The 14340-nt window shown below is 44.2% G+C and overlaps 1 protein-coding gene across 2 annotated transcripts in view; it reads left to right on the forward strand.

Annotated features, from left to right (window-relative positions):
- SETBP1 (SET binding protein 1) overlaps nt 1–14340 on the forward strand; it is a 401443-nt gene that overhangs the window by 196591 nt on the left and 190512 nt on the right. For both annotated transcript variants that reach the window (XM_043444129.1, XM_043444130.1), the window contains exon 3: nt 8091–8144. In XM_043444129.1, the coding sequence (XP_043300064.1) occupies nt 8091–8144 (54 nt within the window). The remainder of the gene's footprint in view (nt 1–8090; nt 8145–14340) is intronic.

Raw genomic sequence — 14340 nt, forward strand, 5'->3', positions numbered from 1 at the left:
ACTGGATCCAGCTGGACTTTATCCCTTTTAGATATTCACCTGTAATTGTGATTAATTGCTCTAGACTTGGCCTGAGAGACCCAGAGTCTCAGCCAAATTGGCTACACTGAGCTGAGGAGCCAAGCTTTTGACTCCAGTGCTCAGATACTCTCTGAAGCAAGCACCTTCTGACTTTTCCATTTTCTGCTGCTGACTGAGCCTAGGGGTATAAATCAGTTCCATTGGATTTGCCAAGGAGATGCATTAGAAAACTTTAATACTAGTCTTGGAGCCAAATGAGCAGATCATCTGGTCAGTTTGAAGCAGAAATGCAGTACCAGATGAGAAGGCAGGGAAGAGGGTGGGTTCTCCCCTAGTATCCAGCTTCACTTGGGATGTTCAGTGAGGGCAACCTCCTTTCCTGGCCTTAATGGACTTTGGGAATAACCCACAGATGCTTCTGATGCAATGTGAATTTTGCGTTTTGTTCAAAGAAAAGAACCAACAGCCCAGATTGCACTCCTGGAAAGCAACATATCCTTAGCTTTCTTTTCTGATGTCAGCTATGGTTTCTTTTTAAAATTTATTTTATTTATTATTTATCTGACTGCAGCAGGTCTTAGTTGGGGCATGCAGGATCTTTAGTTGGGGCATGTGCTGCTGTACGCAGACTGTTAGTTGTGGCATTTGGCATCTACTTCCCTGACCAGGGATCCAGCCTGGGTCCTGTGCCTTGGGAGCGTGGAGTCTTAGCCACTGGACCACCAGAGAAGTCCCTAGTTATGCTTTCTTAGGTGTGTAGTCTGCTGAACTTCAGATGGAAAAAAAAAAAAAAAAGACATTACTGCCTGCACAAAGTGGAAAGGAAAGAAGAGAAAGCATTTTCTCGATGAGTAACTCATGGCAAGTATTAAAAAGGCTGATTTCTTAAAATGAGATCTGGTCATGCATCCCTTCCACTCCTAGTAAGAGATGACTCTCTGAGCATCTTTAAAGAGGTAAACTGGTTAATTCTCTTATTCCAAGTATATTCTGTTAGCATCAGAGTGGCTTGTTAACTAAGTAGGGGCCTTGTCTTTTAAGATATGCACTTTCAAATTTTCTTCTTTATAGTTTCCAGTGAACTAGATCTTAAATGGAAGTTCCATATAAAATGCCGGTAAAAGATGTGCCATTCTGACTAAAGTGGGATGGGGACCTGGATCTCCCTAACTCATCTTCTCTCACCTACTTTGCAATCCCTTCTTTAGAATCCAAAGTTCCTCAGGGCACAATTTGAAAACCACTGTTCTATAAGTGTCCTTTGCATGGTTCATTTTGAAATATCAGAGGCATCATAGAGGACCTGATAGACCTTCTATTATTATACACTACAAAAGTAGGGGGGGCAGGGTCATGGAGTATTATGATGTAGTGGAAGGGAACATATGTTCACCAAACCAGGTCCCATGCCTCCCTACCACCTGCAAATGGTGGAACCCCAGAAATGACTTCATCCTCTTGAGCTACTTTTTACCAAAATGCATAATAAATGAGGATGTGAACATTCCTGTCATTAGTTAATACCAGGTTTACTTCCCACCCAACTCCACGCAAGATGCCCTCCATCCATGAAATCCAGTTTCCTTGGTCTGCAGAACAAGTCATTTAAAAATAATTTTACTGGGAAGTTCAAAAAGGGCAGGATGAGCTTTTGTAGGTTCACCAGGTTCAAATTACGCCAAATAAGACTTTGTCTCAGTGAGTTCCAGATTAGGGCATTCAGAGGCTTCTTCTGTCATTTGGCTTGGTGCTTATAGCTCTAATCTGCAAGAAGGATTAAATACATCCTCACCCAGAAGTTGAAATATTATAACTGTGACTTGGACAGCAACCAAATATGCACACCATTCTAAGAGCATAGGTTCTATGTACAGGATCACACGTGGAATCTTTGACAGCAATGTAAGAGCTCTTTTTGGCTGCATGTCTAGGGGAATTTGTTACAGATCTGACCTATAAATATTAGAACCCCATTATTTAAAAAATAATAAAAGAAAAGTATAAGCCATCAAGACCAGACTTGCTTGGGGTTATATTCAGTTATTATTAGTCATCCTCATTGCTCTTTGGAACAAAGCCTGAAACTAAGACTGGAGGTATCAGTGGTTTCAGGTTTAACCTTTAAAATTCCTAGAGGCTGAAGGGATTTAGCTGAAGGGATTTAGCAAAAGGACACTCAGCCCAGCTAGGATGGCCACTTCAAGTGTGTAACTTAGGCTGTGAAGAAGCTGGCTGCCTGGCCCCTGCATAACCCGCCCTACATGCTTTGGCAGTTAGGATGAACGCTTTCCGAATTGTAAGGTTGTTTACCTTTGGTTTGGATGTGGATGTGACCGCAGCCTCACTGGGATGATGACCCCCGTGTAGCAGCTTGAGTGACCATCTGTCTAAATTCCTATTTGCACACCAGTAATAGAGACACAACGCAGGACTAACTCTTTGCCCTCCTGTCTGTCCTTCTGACTAGGAATCCTTCCAGAGAGTGTAGACAGCCTCTTACAAGTGTTTTGTGGGGGAGAATTCCTGGAAAAAGAGAGAGAAGACTAGACAAAATCGGTTACACCTCTTTTATCCCTGAGGTTAGAGAGACTCACTGGGGTACTAAAACTGTGGGGCCAGAAGGAACGTGCAATTCATATTACACGTGGTAAAACGAGACCTGAATAGGTGAAGCGACACCAAAACAGATCCCATAGTGAGTGGAGGCAGACCCAGGGCCAGAACACGAGTTTTCGCCCTCTGTGTCTGAACGTTTGTGTAGCAGTGTTCCAGCTATCATCCTGTGAGGAATCGCGACCTGGTGGTTCCGTTTTACCGCTCTTAATTCACTGTCCACATTTCCTTCTGTGTTCCTGGAACTCTGTTGCAGGCTTACTCATGGCTGGTTTCAGAGCCTTTTGCTTGGTAGAAACCAAGCTCTCTTTCTTAGCTGCCTTTGCTCTGTCTTAACCCCTGACTTACTTTGCTGCTCTCTTCTCCCCCTTTTGAGTCTCCCAGCCCCGGGTATTAGGTCATCTAAGACTTTCTTTGAGTTGCATAAATATGGTTGGCTTTGTTGTTTCTGATTTGTCCACTGGCTAAGTCACTCTTTCTGGGCCTCGGTTTCTAGTTGATTCCTAACAACTCCAATCGCACACGTAACTGGGTGCTTGTGTTGCTTCCGGGAATGCTGCCTTCCACACAGGCTAACCCCAACTGTTCCGTGGTTTGAGAAATTGGGGTGGGATGCAGTTCATGGTCCATCCTGTGGCCAAAGTAAGTAGCAGGTGAAAACTTCACAGCATTAAGAGGGGATGCTCCATTTCCTACAAAAATAGGAAAGGGAAAGGAGAATAGATTGAAAAGAGGACAAGTGAGATAAAAAGCATACTTAATGAAAGGATGGTGTCTTTAAGGGAAATTTGAAATAGGGTCAGTTGTTCTCCCCAAAGCAGTCTTTGCTCTGTTCCTTTATCTGTGTACCTGCCTACCTCTGCATCCACCACCCACCCATCCATCCTTCCACCCACAGCAAGCGAATATTGGAGAAGAGCAAATTACCCAGAGCATCCCTAGCATGGCCAGGCTTCATTGTGTCCAGCTGCATGTCTACAAGGCTGAGATTCTTTCAGCCAGATGTCCAGTATGAGCCCCCCGCCCATGTTGTATCAGGAACTCCTTTCCCAGACGCCTGTGTCCTGGGTCAGCCAGAGGGACTGGTGGAGACATGCTAGGCTCCACCCTAGCCAGATGTGGTGTGTCCTTTTGATGAGGGGAAGTGATGTTCCTGGGGCTGGAGGTCACAGAGGAAAGTGGAACAGCCTCCTCTCCTCCTTTGAAGGAAGCTCTGGAAGCTGTAGATGTTAGCAGGTGAAAAGGAAGCTGTTTGAGAGGCAGTCTGAGGCCCCTGGAGGTCCCAGGGTGATGCTGGCTGCAACTGTGCTGGGGGTGACTTCTGGTGCCGGAAGCAAAGGGATCCCATCCAGCGCTGGCTGTGAGAGGAGTGCAAAGGGAATGCTTGTGAAACGAAAGCTGTTTCTCTCACCCGAGGACCCCACAGCTGCCTTCATCTTCCTCTAAACCCCCTGCTCCCCAGCCTGCCCTTTGGGCTTAGAGAAACCCAGAAAAAAAATTGAGCTTGCGCCAAGAGAGAAAGTGCAGCTCCTCCAAAATGGAAAGCAGGGTCATCGTCCCAATGTTCTGAATGTGGACTATTGCAGAGAGCAGGGAGACGTGTCAGGAATGAGAACGGGTCTGAGACAGGGCCCCAGGACCACTGCCCAGCTCCACCAGGGAGATGAAAGAATTTTCTCCTTCCTTTGCCTTTTAAATGTAATTCCGTCTGCCCTTCTCCCCCACACCCGCCCAGCTCTCTTGCTGGGAGCAGTGCAGACATTCAGCAATCCTGGGAAAAGGCAGGATCCTTTTCATTAGTGCCAGCCTGATTGAAGTCCCCAGAGCCAGTGAGGATTGAATTTTCCTCCCTCTCTGCCTCCCCTGTCCTGAATCCCTCCCCACACAGCAGGATGCTCCGAGCAGTGAACTGTTGTCCTGTGGGACGGGATGAGCACAGGATCTGGTTGTGGGGGACAGTTTGGATGGTCTGGATCAGTGCTTTATGGAAGGACATTCTCATCTCTTCTTGGCCATGCCTCCGCCTCTCCTGAGTGCTGAGCCCAACTTCCCTACCTCTTCAGGATAGAGGCCAGCAGCCAGTCATGCCTGGGGGTGAGGGTTGGACCGGACCAGGACAGTCACTCGTGGATGTTTCTGCAGAGGGACCAGGGGTCGGGGACCCACACAGGCTTGTTGTTAGCTTAGCAGTGGGACTTGAAGAAGCCACTTCTCAACTTTGTGCAAAACAAGTACTTAGTCTGGAGGTTTCAAATTTGTTTTAGTGGCAGAATATTTGTTCTCAAATGAAACTACATACATGAAAAAGAGAAAAGCTGAGCTGTTCTGGTTGAAAGGAGGGAGAGATGGAGAGAGTGGGGATGCTCTGTCTGTACCACCTTCTCTCCTCTAGTTGCCCAGCAGAGGTGGTCCCTGAGCTGCCTGGAGACACAGTGATTTCCTCATCCATCCAGGGACCTTCAGCTGTCTCTTTCAAGTCCTGACAAGACTGGAAGTCTTTTTTGGGGGTCAGATCTAGGTGGTCTTCAATCCTGAAATATGGGAGGACATCCTGTTGTGTATTTCTAATCTGTACCTGATCTCCACTCTACAGTGCCTGAGGGCCAGTTCTTTGTCCTTTCCTGGGTGCAGAATGTGGAATCGCCTATGAAACAATCAGCTCTAGAAAGGGGTGTGTTCAAGGAGTGTGGTTTATATTTTGCCCATACTGTTCTTTCTTTAATTTAACCTTGACTCGTGCACTGAAGCATAAGCTGATATTCTCTAGTAAAATCTTTCATGGGTATAGAAGGACTTGTTCCCATATTGGAGCTGATTAATTCATCCAGATGTTTGAATGCTTACTTCATGCAGGAAGTGCTCTAGGTGCTATGCATTCTAGGTGTCATTTCCTCTTGTCAACTTGAAGGATGTCATAGGCCGTCTCTCACACATCTCAGCAATTTAGTCATTCTAGTCCTCATCTCTAGTTTGACAGTATTCCTCACTTTTAAGTTATTTGACCAACAGGCTTTCAATGACTAATTGTATGTCAAGACTTTTCTTGAGAAATGCAATAGTTGTGTGAGATATAAAACATTGTCTTGTTGTGCATGGGCTTGTTTAGGCTAAAAAAAGGAAATTTTAAATATATTTTTAAATTTATTTAAAGTAAATTTTAAATACACACACACACACACATACACACACACACACACACACACACACAACAAGCACAATTATCTTTAAATAATTAAGAACTAAATTGTAGGAATTCCCTGGCAGTCCAGTGGTTAGGACTCTGTGCTTCTACCACAGAGGGCACAGGTTTGATACCTGGTCAAGGAACTAAGATTCCACATGCTGTGCAGCACAGCCAAGAAAGAAAAAAGAACTAAATTTCATGCATCTTTTGCTTTTCTAAGAGAAGGGAAAAGGATATAAGTTTTCCAGTGAGGATAGGATAGATCCTAACTTTGTTGAGCTGGGGACATAAGGAATCATAACAGAAAATGCCATATCTCTATTTCCATTCAATCTGGATATGATCATTTCTCAATCCCAAACCTCTGATTTGACAAAATAGTGCAAATGCTAAGATGCTATGAACACCCTTGTGGTTTATTTTCTGTTGCAGCATCTCAAAACTAGGAAGAATTAGATGTTTTGCTGTCACTTCTGTTGCCTCGTAAACCTTGTAAAAAGGCAGAAGAGTTCCTGCCATACCTATGTGACCTAAAGACAGTTACTTGGCCTCCCAAAGTCTCAATTTTCCCATCCATAAAGTGGGGATACTTTCTATCTCATGAAGGAGTTATGAAGATTAAAAAAATTTCTGTAAAGCAGCGACCACGATGCCGATTCCCTCCCTTCTTCCTTAAAGCATGCCATGGCTGGCAGGGGATGATGCAAAGTGAGCTGCCTGCTGGGGTTGGTAAACCCCTTTCCTGTGTCTCCTTCCCACTGCCCCCCTGAAGGGGCTCCATGCACTGCCACCTGGCCATTTTCAAGTCCCAATTCCAGCTCTTATTTTAGTAACCCCACCCTGACCTTTCTTGCCTTACGTTGTTCACAGTTTGACACTAACACTGTCTCTGCTCACACTGACACATGCGTGTCTTACCCTTGGACCAAATTGTATGTTCCTTGCAGGCAGAGATGCCGTATAATTATGTCCGGCCCCAGTGTCTCCTCAGGTGCTCTTGTGGCTTGATTTTGGCAGTGTTTGCAGTCAGAGGGGCTGAGCTGCCTCTCTCTCAGGATGGTGCCACCTTTCCAGGCAAATTCCATGTCCCTGGGGTTGGGGGGTGCGGCGGGCTCGGGGGGGCCGGGGGGTGGGAAGCTGCCTGCAGGCCTGGGTATGGGGAGAGAGGTACAGCTTTTGCAATCTCCACCTCCTTCCTGCTCTGTCCCAGAGTTTACACCACTTTGTGCATCACTTTAGGCAAAGTCATTGCCTAAAGAGCAATGAGCTCAGTTGAACTTTTCTGAGCTAAAGAGCCCAGTTGAGCTTTTCTAAGGCTGGAGGCACTGCAGCCCAGCATGACTTCCTCTCTTTCTTGAACCAAACAAAATATTGTTACAGCAAACATGAAATCTCTCTTATTTTTCACAAACGCTCTCCAGGCCTAACAAAGCTAGCAAGCAGTCACACTCCTTGAATCAAAATAAGCATCTGCCTTTTTTCTCTTTATCCCGCTTTCCCAGCATTTTTGAGCAACAATTAAGAATGTGAGTATTTTATTAATTCATCTTAGGACTCCACTGAGTGTTTTCTGGAGAGCAGGCAAATGTATTAAAACCTTAACTTTACCCTTTAATATAGATTGAACACAGAGATACAGAACATACATAGCCTGACTTACCATTAACATTGTGCCTGATTGTTGGACTCATAAACTCTTAATATTTAAAAGTATATAAAATGAAAGGCAACATACAATAAAGGGAACTGAGTCATGTGCAGCTGGGGAGAGGATAGGGTCATTTTCACTGGTCTGATTTTTAAAAAAGAGGAGGAAGAAGCAATAGCTCTCCTGGAGAAGATGGGCCTTTAACTATCTCTTTTACTTGTGGTATCACAGAATAATTTGATAGTAGGAAGGAAGTCAGGGACCCTCTCCCTAAAGAAGTGTGTGGACTCACATGTAATTTGTACTTACAGTTTCAGGGACTTTGTGGATCCGTTGGAATCCATTCATAGTTCATGCTGCCTAACTTAAGACTAAAGGGATTGATCACACCTAGAAAGAAGATAGGAGAAGACAGCAGAGACAGTCAGAAATAGAGTAGACACAAGGTGAAAAGGCCATTGCTTCCAGGCTCCTAGCCCAGAAGCACTGCATTTGCTTTTTGTGATTTTGCAGTCGCCCTGGCTCTGGGCTCTGTCTGATCCATTGCTGATCAGTTGTCCTGGGGACGCTGTATGCAAACTGTTGAGAGGTGTCACTAAGGAAGACTTCTTTGTTCTTTTCCAGCTCCTCACAGCCAGTGACCTTGCAGCCAGCGACCTCAAGGGATTTCAGCCACAAGTAAGTTCCACTGATCCTTTTATGAATTTTGGTTGTGAGGAAACAAAGTTGGCACCAGGGCACAAACCCCCACCTTGGGTTTCCAGCGTCTCTGACTCAGGGAACCAACCTTGACAGTGACTTGGTAGTTTGTCATCTCCCACTGGCTCCTCTCAACTCATCACAAACAAAACAACCTCTTGCTGCTTCCGTAATATTTTATAGTGTGAAAGAGAGTAGACCGAGCTGCTTGGAATGTGCGGTGGTGGGTGATTCAGCATAGGAGAGGGTTAAACCAAGAATGTAGAAGGCGGGATTTTCTCCTGCATTTCTCCCCTTTGGTACAGGGGACTCGCATTTGTGGAATCTTTGTGAGCAAATGCCTTGTAGCCACAGTCTGGGGGTCAGGTTAATCTCAGACTCTGCAGAGTCAGGTGGTTGAGTTTTGCTGATTTCGGTTAGAAAACGGGCCATTATTATCTCTGGCCAGAATGCTTTTTGGAGGTCACTATGAGCAAGCGACAAGAGGCACAGGCCAAGTCTCTCTTGGGACCTCCCTGGCAGCTTTGAAGATGGAAAATCACCTTGCCTGTCTTTGGAAGGAAGCTTACTGTCTCCACACAAATGCATAACCACACACACACACACACACACACAAATGCATACCAGACACACATAGTCCTTGTGTTCTGCATGGATCCCAGTGTAGATAGACTGTGTATGCAAAGATGGGTAAATCCAAGAGCAAGAACTGAGATATCTCACCCCTGCCTCTGTTTCCCCTTGAGTGGGAAACTTCCTGTCACTGCCAACCCCGTGCTGCCCAAGACCCCACCTGCTGCATTTCTGCAGGGCTTCCCAAAGACAGAGCAGGTACTGTCTAATACAAGAATTCCGTGAACTTGAGGACCTTTTCTTCTTTAAACATGTTTTATATCCGAGAGCTCACTGTACCCTTACTACACTTCCCCCGTGTGGAGTGTATCCTGTGAGTCCCCTTTTACTGCTGGAGGAGACTGAGACCCCAAGACCTGGGGAGCAGAGGCCCCAGACCACTGAGATCACTAGAGGCGAGATCGGAAGTAGAGTAAGAGGCTTGAGGGAGACAGTGAACAAAGTCCAGGGCCCCGCTGGTGAGAGTCAAAGATAAATCCATGTACAGTTTGGGGTGTTTTGATCACAGCTTGTTAATCCTTCTGTCAGGACGCAGTGAGGTTTTAAAAATAGTCAGGAAGCCTTTTGACAATATTGAAAAATGATAATTTATTCAAGCAGTTATTCACATAATGCACACAGGCTTTCAGGTGAGCTCAGGGAATGTAAAACAAAAATAAAAGAAAATCGACCCGTGTCCCACCCACCTGCACCCCTTCACTCACACACAGTGGCATCCTGGCCAAAGATTTATTTTTATCTGCAATTTATAAAAATAAAGGGGGGTGGTGGGGGGGAGAGGCTTTGTACTATGATGTTTTGTGGCTTGAAAAGGATGCATAGTGGAGACTGGCTTTATGGAAGGTGTGTGTGTGTATGGGGGTGTCTGTGTGTGTGTGTGTGGTTTTGGCATTATTTCTGAGTTGATCATATTCTCTCTCTGTTTGTTGAGCCCACAGTTCTAAAGATATTTGATTTAAAATGAACTATTGTTAGATATATTGGGGGTCTGCCCATAACACTTGAGGCCATGATCCTAGAAAAGCAGCTCTACTGCTCCCTGCCGATTGCACTGCGGTGGTTGGTGCAGATGGCTCACTCCCTTGGTTCCATCTGACCTTTCCACATTATTCCATTTGTGTGTTATTCCCCCGCGGCTGGAATATAAATGTGTATTTTTCACTCCTCAGGATGCATGTTCCTGAGGCCAGGAGGCCCTGGGAATTTTGTGGCCAGAGTTTAGTGCCCAGATCAGTCAGTTCTTCAGTGTTGTTCCTAAATCAAAAAGGCCCGGATGTGTCTCGAGTCAATACCACCCTCTTGGGTACTTTTCAGGAGAGAAACAGAACATTGCCCACACGTTTGGGGCTGTGCACCAATTCATTGGCTTCTGTTATTGTTTTCCCTTCGCTCTTTGGGTTTCAGGTGAAACTGAGCCCCAGGCATCCTGATGTCCAGTCACTCATGGGTGTGTTCCTTCCCAGGAACTGTCACTGACTTTCAGGAGGCAATTCACCGAGGACCCCTCCCGGGGCTCACTGTCAGTGGGCCTGTTGGCCTTCACGTGGTCCACATTCACCACTTGCATGGAAAAGTTTTTGTCTTTTTTTTCTTGAAACATTTCCTGCTGCAGCCTCTTAGGGAAAATAGTCATGATTCTCTCCCTAATCTTTGCTGCCCCTCTGGTTTGAAGGTGTGGAGAGCGGTGAGTGTAGGAGTCTGACCTCTCCTGTCTCCTGTCTCTCTCCTTTTCTGCATCCGGATAAAGAAGAGGAGGGTCAGGAAGTCACTGCCAGCCTTTCTCCCTGTGATTATTGGTTTGTAAAGGCACCATGTTCATTCCTGCAAATAAACACATTACTTTGAAGGTAGAGTCTGATGCTGAGATTTCACTGCCTGTGCACTAGGGATGAGAGTTCTTCCTGGGTTGGTGAGCTTGGCTTCTGTGCTGGGGGAGCAGGAAAACTGCCTGACCGGAGGTTACTGGTCTCAGTAAGTTTAAAAAACACAGATGGAAAGCCTCCTGAAATTCACACCTATGTCACCCAGACTCTTTTCTTAATATTTGGTACCCCTCCCAGACACATCTTTCATTTTCCAACACCTTGTTCTTCCTGCCTTTGATGGAATGAACATATTTGAGCCCCCTCTTCTTATCCTTGAATGACTAGAAATGAGGATCCTCATCTACCTTTCCCAGACCATCTCTCTCCATCCTTGACAGTATTAAAAGCAGTAGAAGCTTAGTAGAAGCCCCACAGTCATGTGACTTCTTCATTTTATTTTTACTCTTTTTTTCTTCTGAGTTAAGAGCTATAAGTTGTTCACTATAAAAATTTTGCAGTATGTGAAGGTGGTCAAAAAAGTACAATCTTCTAGTTATAAAATAAATAAGTCCTGGGGATGTAATGTACTCCATGGTGACTATAGTTATAAATGATAGTTACTAAAAGAGTGAGTCTTGAAAGCTCTCATCACAAGAAAAAAATCTGTAATTCTGTGTGGTGATGGATGCTAACTGTAAAAATTAACTAAAAAGAAGAGATTTGGAAAATATTTAGAAAATTTTGAAAAATCTCTTTCCACCCCAGAAATACTTATAATGACATTTTGGGGTATAGTCTTACCATAATTATTGTGCAAAAATGTACACATTTTTTTAAAAGTCGACACTCATATTTTATATGCCTTTTTAACCTTCTTTTTTGTTTGTTTGAATGCTTTTCATGTCACTGGAAAATCTTCTAGCAGCTAGCTATTTTTGTCTACTTGCTAGTACCATCATTTATTCACCACGCCCCTCTTGCTAGACATTCCATTCCTTTTGCAGGCTGAGCTCTCCAGGAGCAATTCAAGGCAAATGCTAGATCCTCTGCTCTCATCTAGGATACAAATAACAGCCACAGCTTCTTGGCATTTAGTTCTTTGTCTCTCTTACAGGCATCTGACAATTGTTCAAATTTTGTAGTGAAGTGTCCATGTATATGCCCCTGGGCATTTAAGCACATGCTTACAAGGGCCCTGGTGGGGGATGTTAGGAAGAAACAACTATAGCATGGGGCCCAAGCTCAGATGCAAGTGTCATCTGTCCATCTGCCGTGCTGGAAAGCAACCTTGAGAAGACCCATCCCCCACAAGAGAGCACCCACTAAAGGACTTGGTTCTCCACCGGTTTCATAAACACCCCACTGTCTCAGGGGAGAGAGGAGGCTTCTTATAGGAAAAATTGGATTTTACTTCAAGTATGCCTCAATGACAGGATTTTGGGAGGCAAGTGTAATAGCTGTTTTATAAGGGTAGCTATTTTAAAGAAATTTCTAAAATGGCTATTGCTGTTATGGCCAAGGGGACATTTGCAGTGAAAGGTAAGAAGAGTCACTCAGAACACACAAGAAAACATTTTTCAGTTCGGAGAAAACAAGACTTTCAGTTGCTGAGCTGCCATTTCATTCAAAGGTACCCATGGAGATCTTTATGTAGAGCTACGTGCTGCACAGACTCTTCCCCAGAATTTGGCAATTCTGGAATATTCTACCACTATTAGCTTTGTGAACCTGGGGAAGTTGCCTAATGACTTTAATCCTCATTTTCCTTATCAAGCAAAAAAGCTGTGCAGCTTATCCCACAGATTGTTGTGAGGATCAAATGAGACAATATTGTCAAAGTAATCTAGCATTGTGGCTGCCAGATACAGCAAATTCAACTTTTCCTTTCGTTAGAGATGTATGTGCTCAGTTGCTCAGTTGTGTCCAACTCTTTGCAACCACATGGACTGTTGTCCCCCAGGTTCCTCTGTCCATGGGGATTCTCCAGGCAAGAATACTGGAATGGGTTGCCATGCCCTCCCCCAGCAGAGAAGGTTCAGTTCAGTTCAGTTGCTCAGTCATGTCCAACTCTTTGTGACCCCATGGACTGCAGCATGCCAGGCTTCCCTGTCCATCACCAACTCCTGGAGCCTACTCAAACTCATGTCTGTCACATCAGTGATGCCATCCAATTATCTCATCCTCTGTCGTCCCCTTCTCCTTAAATTATTTAAATTTAAGGTTAAATTATTTAAGAATTCAGAGGAAGGAGAAATTGTATCTATGTAGAGCAAGCAAAAAAGTCTCCTAGGTACGTGGGCCAAGATAGGTGAGAAGGAAGTGAGGCAGTGAACTTACTCCAAGGCAGGGGAAGCCAAGGCAGGGATGAAGACCAAACCAAGGGTGGAGATTCTTGGGCATGTTCTGGAGACAGAGTACTTTAATTGCTCTGGTTTACATGGAATATGGTGAGGATATAGCTGCAAATTAGGTTGGGACCAAATTGCACAAGGTCTCCAAAGTCCAGAGAAATAGGCATACTAGTTTAATAATCCTCCATTTATTATCTAATGTTTATTGTCTATTATTCAACTTTAATAACATGTTGTTACAAAAGCCTTGATTTGAAGCATGGGCTGATTTCTGTGGTGTAAATATCCCCCCAGTGAACAATTTTAAGCTGTCAATGGTTTAATAACCTGTTTGCAAAGTCTTTGACAGTCAGTTTTCCCAAGTTGATGTGATCAGTTCCCCACCCACCCCTGGGCCAGCTTCTGTAATCATTACCATTTGCCAGTCTTATTTCAGCTATACTCCCATATACATATGTATTTTTAATTTTAAATCTGGGGGAAATATTTTTTAAAAATCCCAGTCATCATGTTATTTCACTCATAAATCATTCAGTAAGCTTTTCTAACAAATAAGGCCTTTAAAAAATATTATCACAATGCCATTATGTTATTGTTTTATGTTATTATTGCCTATAAAATATTATTTTTAATATAATATTAAAATATTATGTTATTGTTACCTATAAAAGTAACAATAATTCCATAAGATTTTCTAATGTCCAGTTCATGTTCAGATTTCTCTGATTATCTTAACATGTACTTTACAGTTGATTTGTTTGAATCAGAATCCAGATTTTAGATTTTGACATCTGGGGAGAGCGGAGCCACTGAAGGCTTGAGTATGGGGAAGAACCACAACTGTGATGCAAGAAGGTTGTACCATAGTTAGTAGACGTGATGAAATGAAGAGTGGATTGAGCCAGTAATAAGCCTGGGCCGTTGGTTCATATGAGACGTAGTAGAGAATGAAGCTGGGCTGGGGTCAGTGGGACATGTTCCTGAGGGAAGAAATGCCAGATAAAGTATAGGGGCAGAATCAATGGGCCTGGTAGCTACTTGGCTGACTGGACAAATAAGGGGACCATAAACCCAAAGGAGGTATAGGTTGAGAAGTTACAGTGTTCATTCCTAGATTAAGTATGATTATCGCCCAGTGTTCAAAGGAGGAGGACTTTGTCATCCCTAAACAGACCCTTACTCCATTTTCCTCAGGCCCCACAATCAGTTCTGCTTACAGACATCAGGAGATATAACCATCTGCAAAATATCTTGGGCTCCATAAGTCCTAACCCAGAATTTTTCAATGAAAGGACTCCAAACATTTTGTGAGGAGAAGCTAGTTTTTAGGAAGGTGTGACCATGGCGTTTCTGAACAGAAAGAAATTCTAGCTGTGTACATGTCCC

Source organism: Cervus canadensis, chromosome 23 (genome assembly GCF_019320065.1).
Source record: "Cervus canadensis isolate Bull #8, Minnesota chromosome 23, ASM1932006v1, whole genome shotgun sequence".
NCBI lineage: Eukaryota > Metazoa > Chordata > Mammalia > Artiodactyla > Cervidae > Cervus > Cervus canadensis.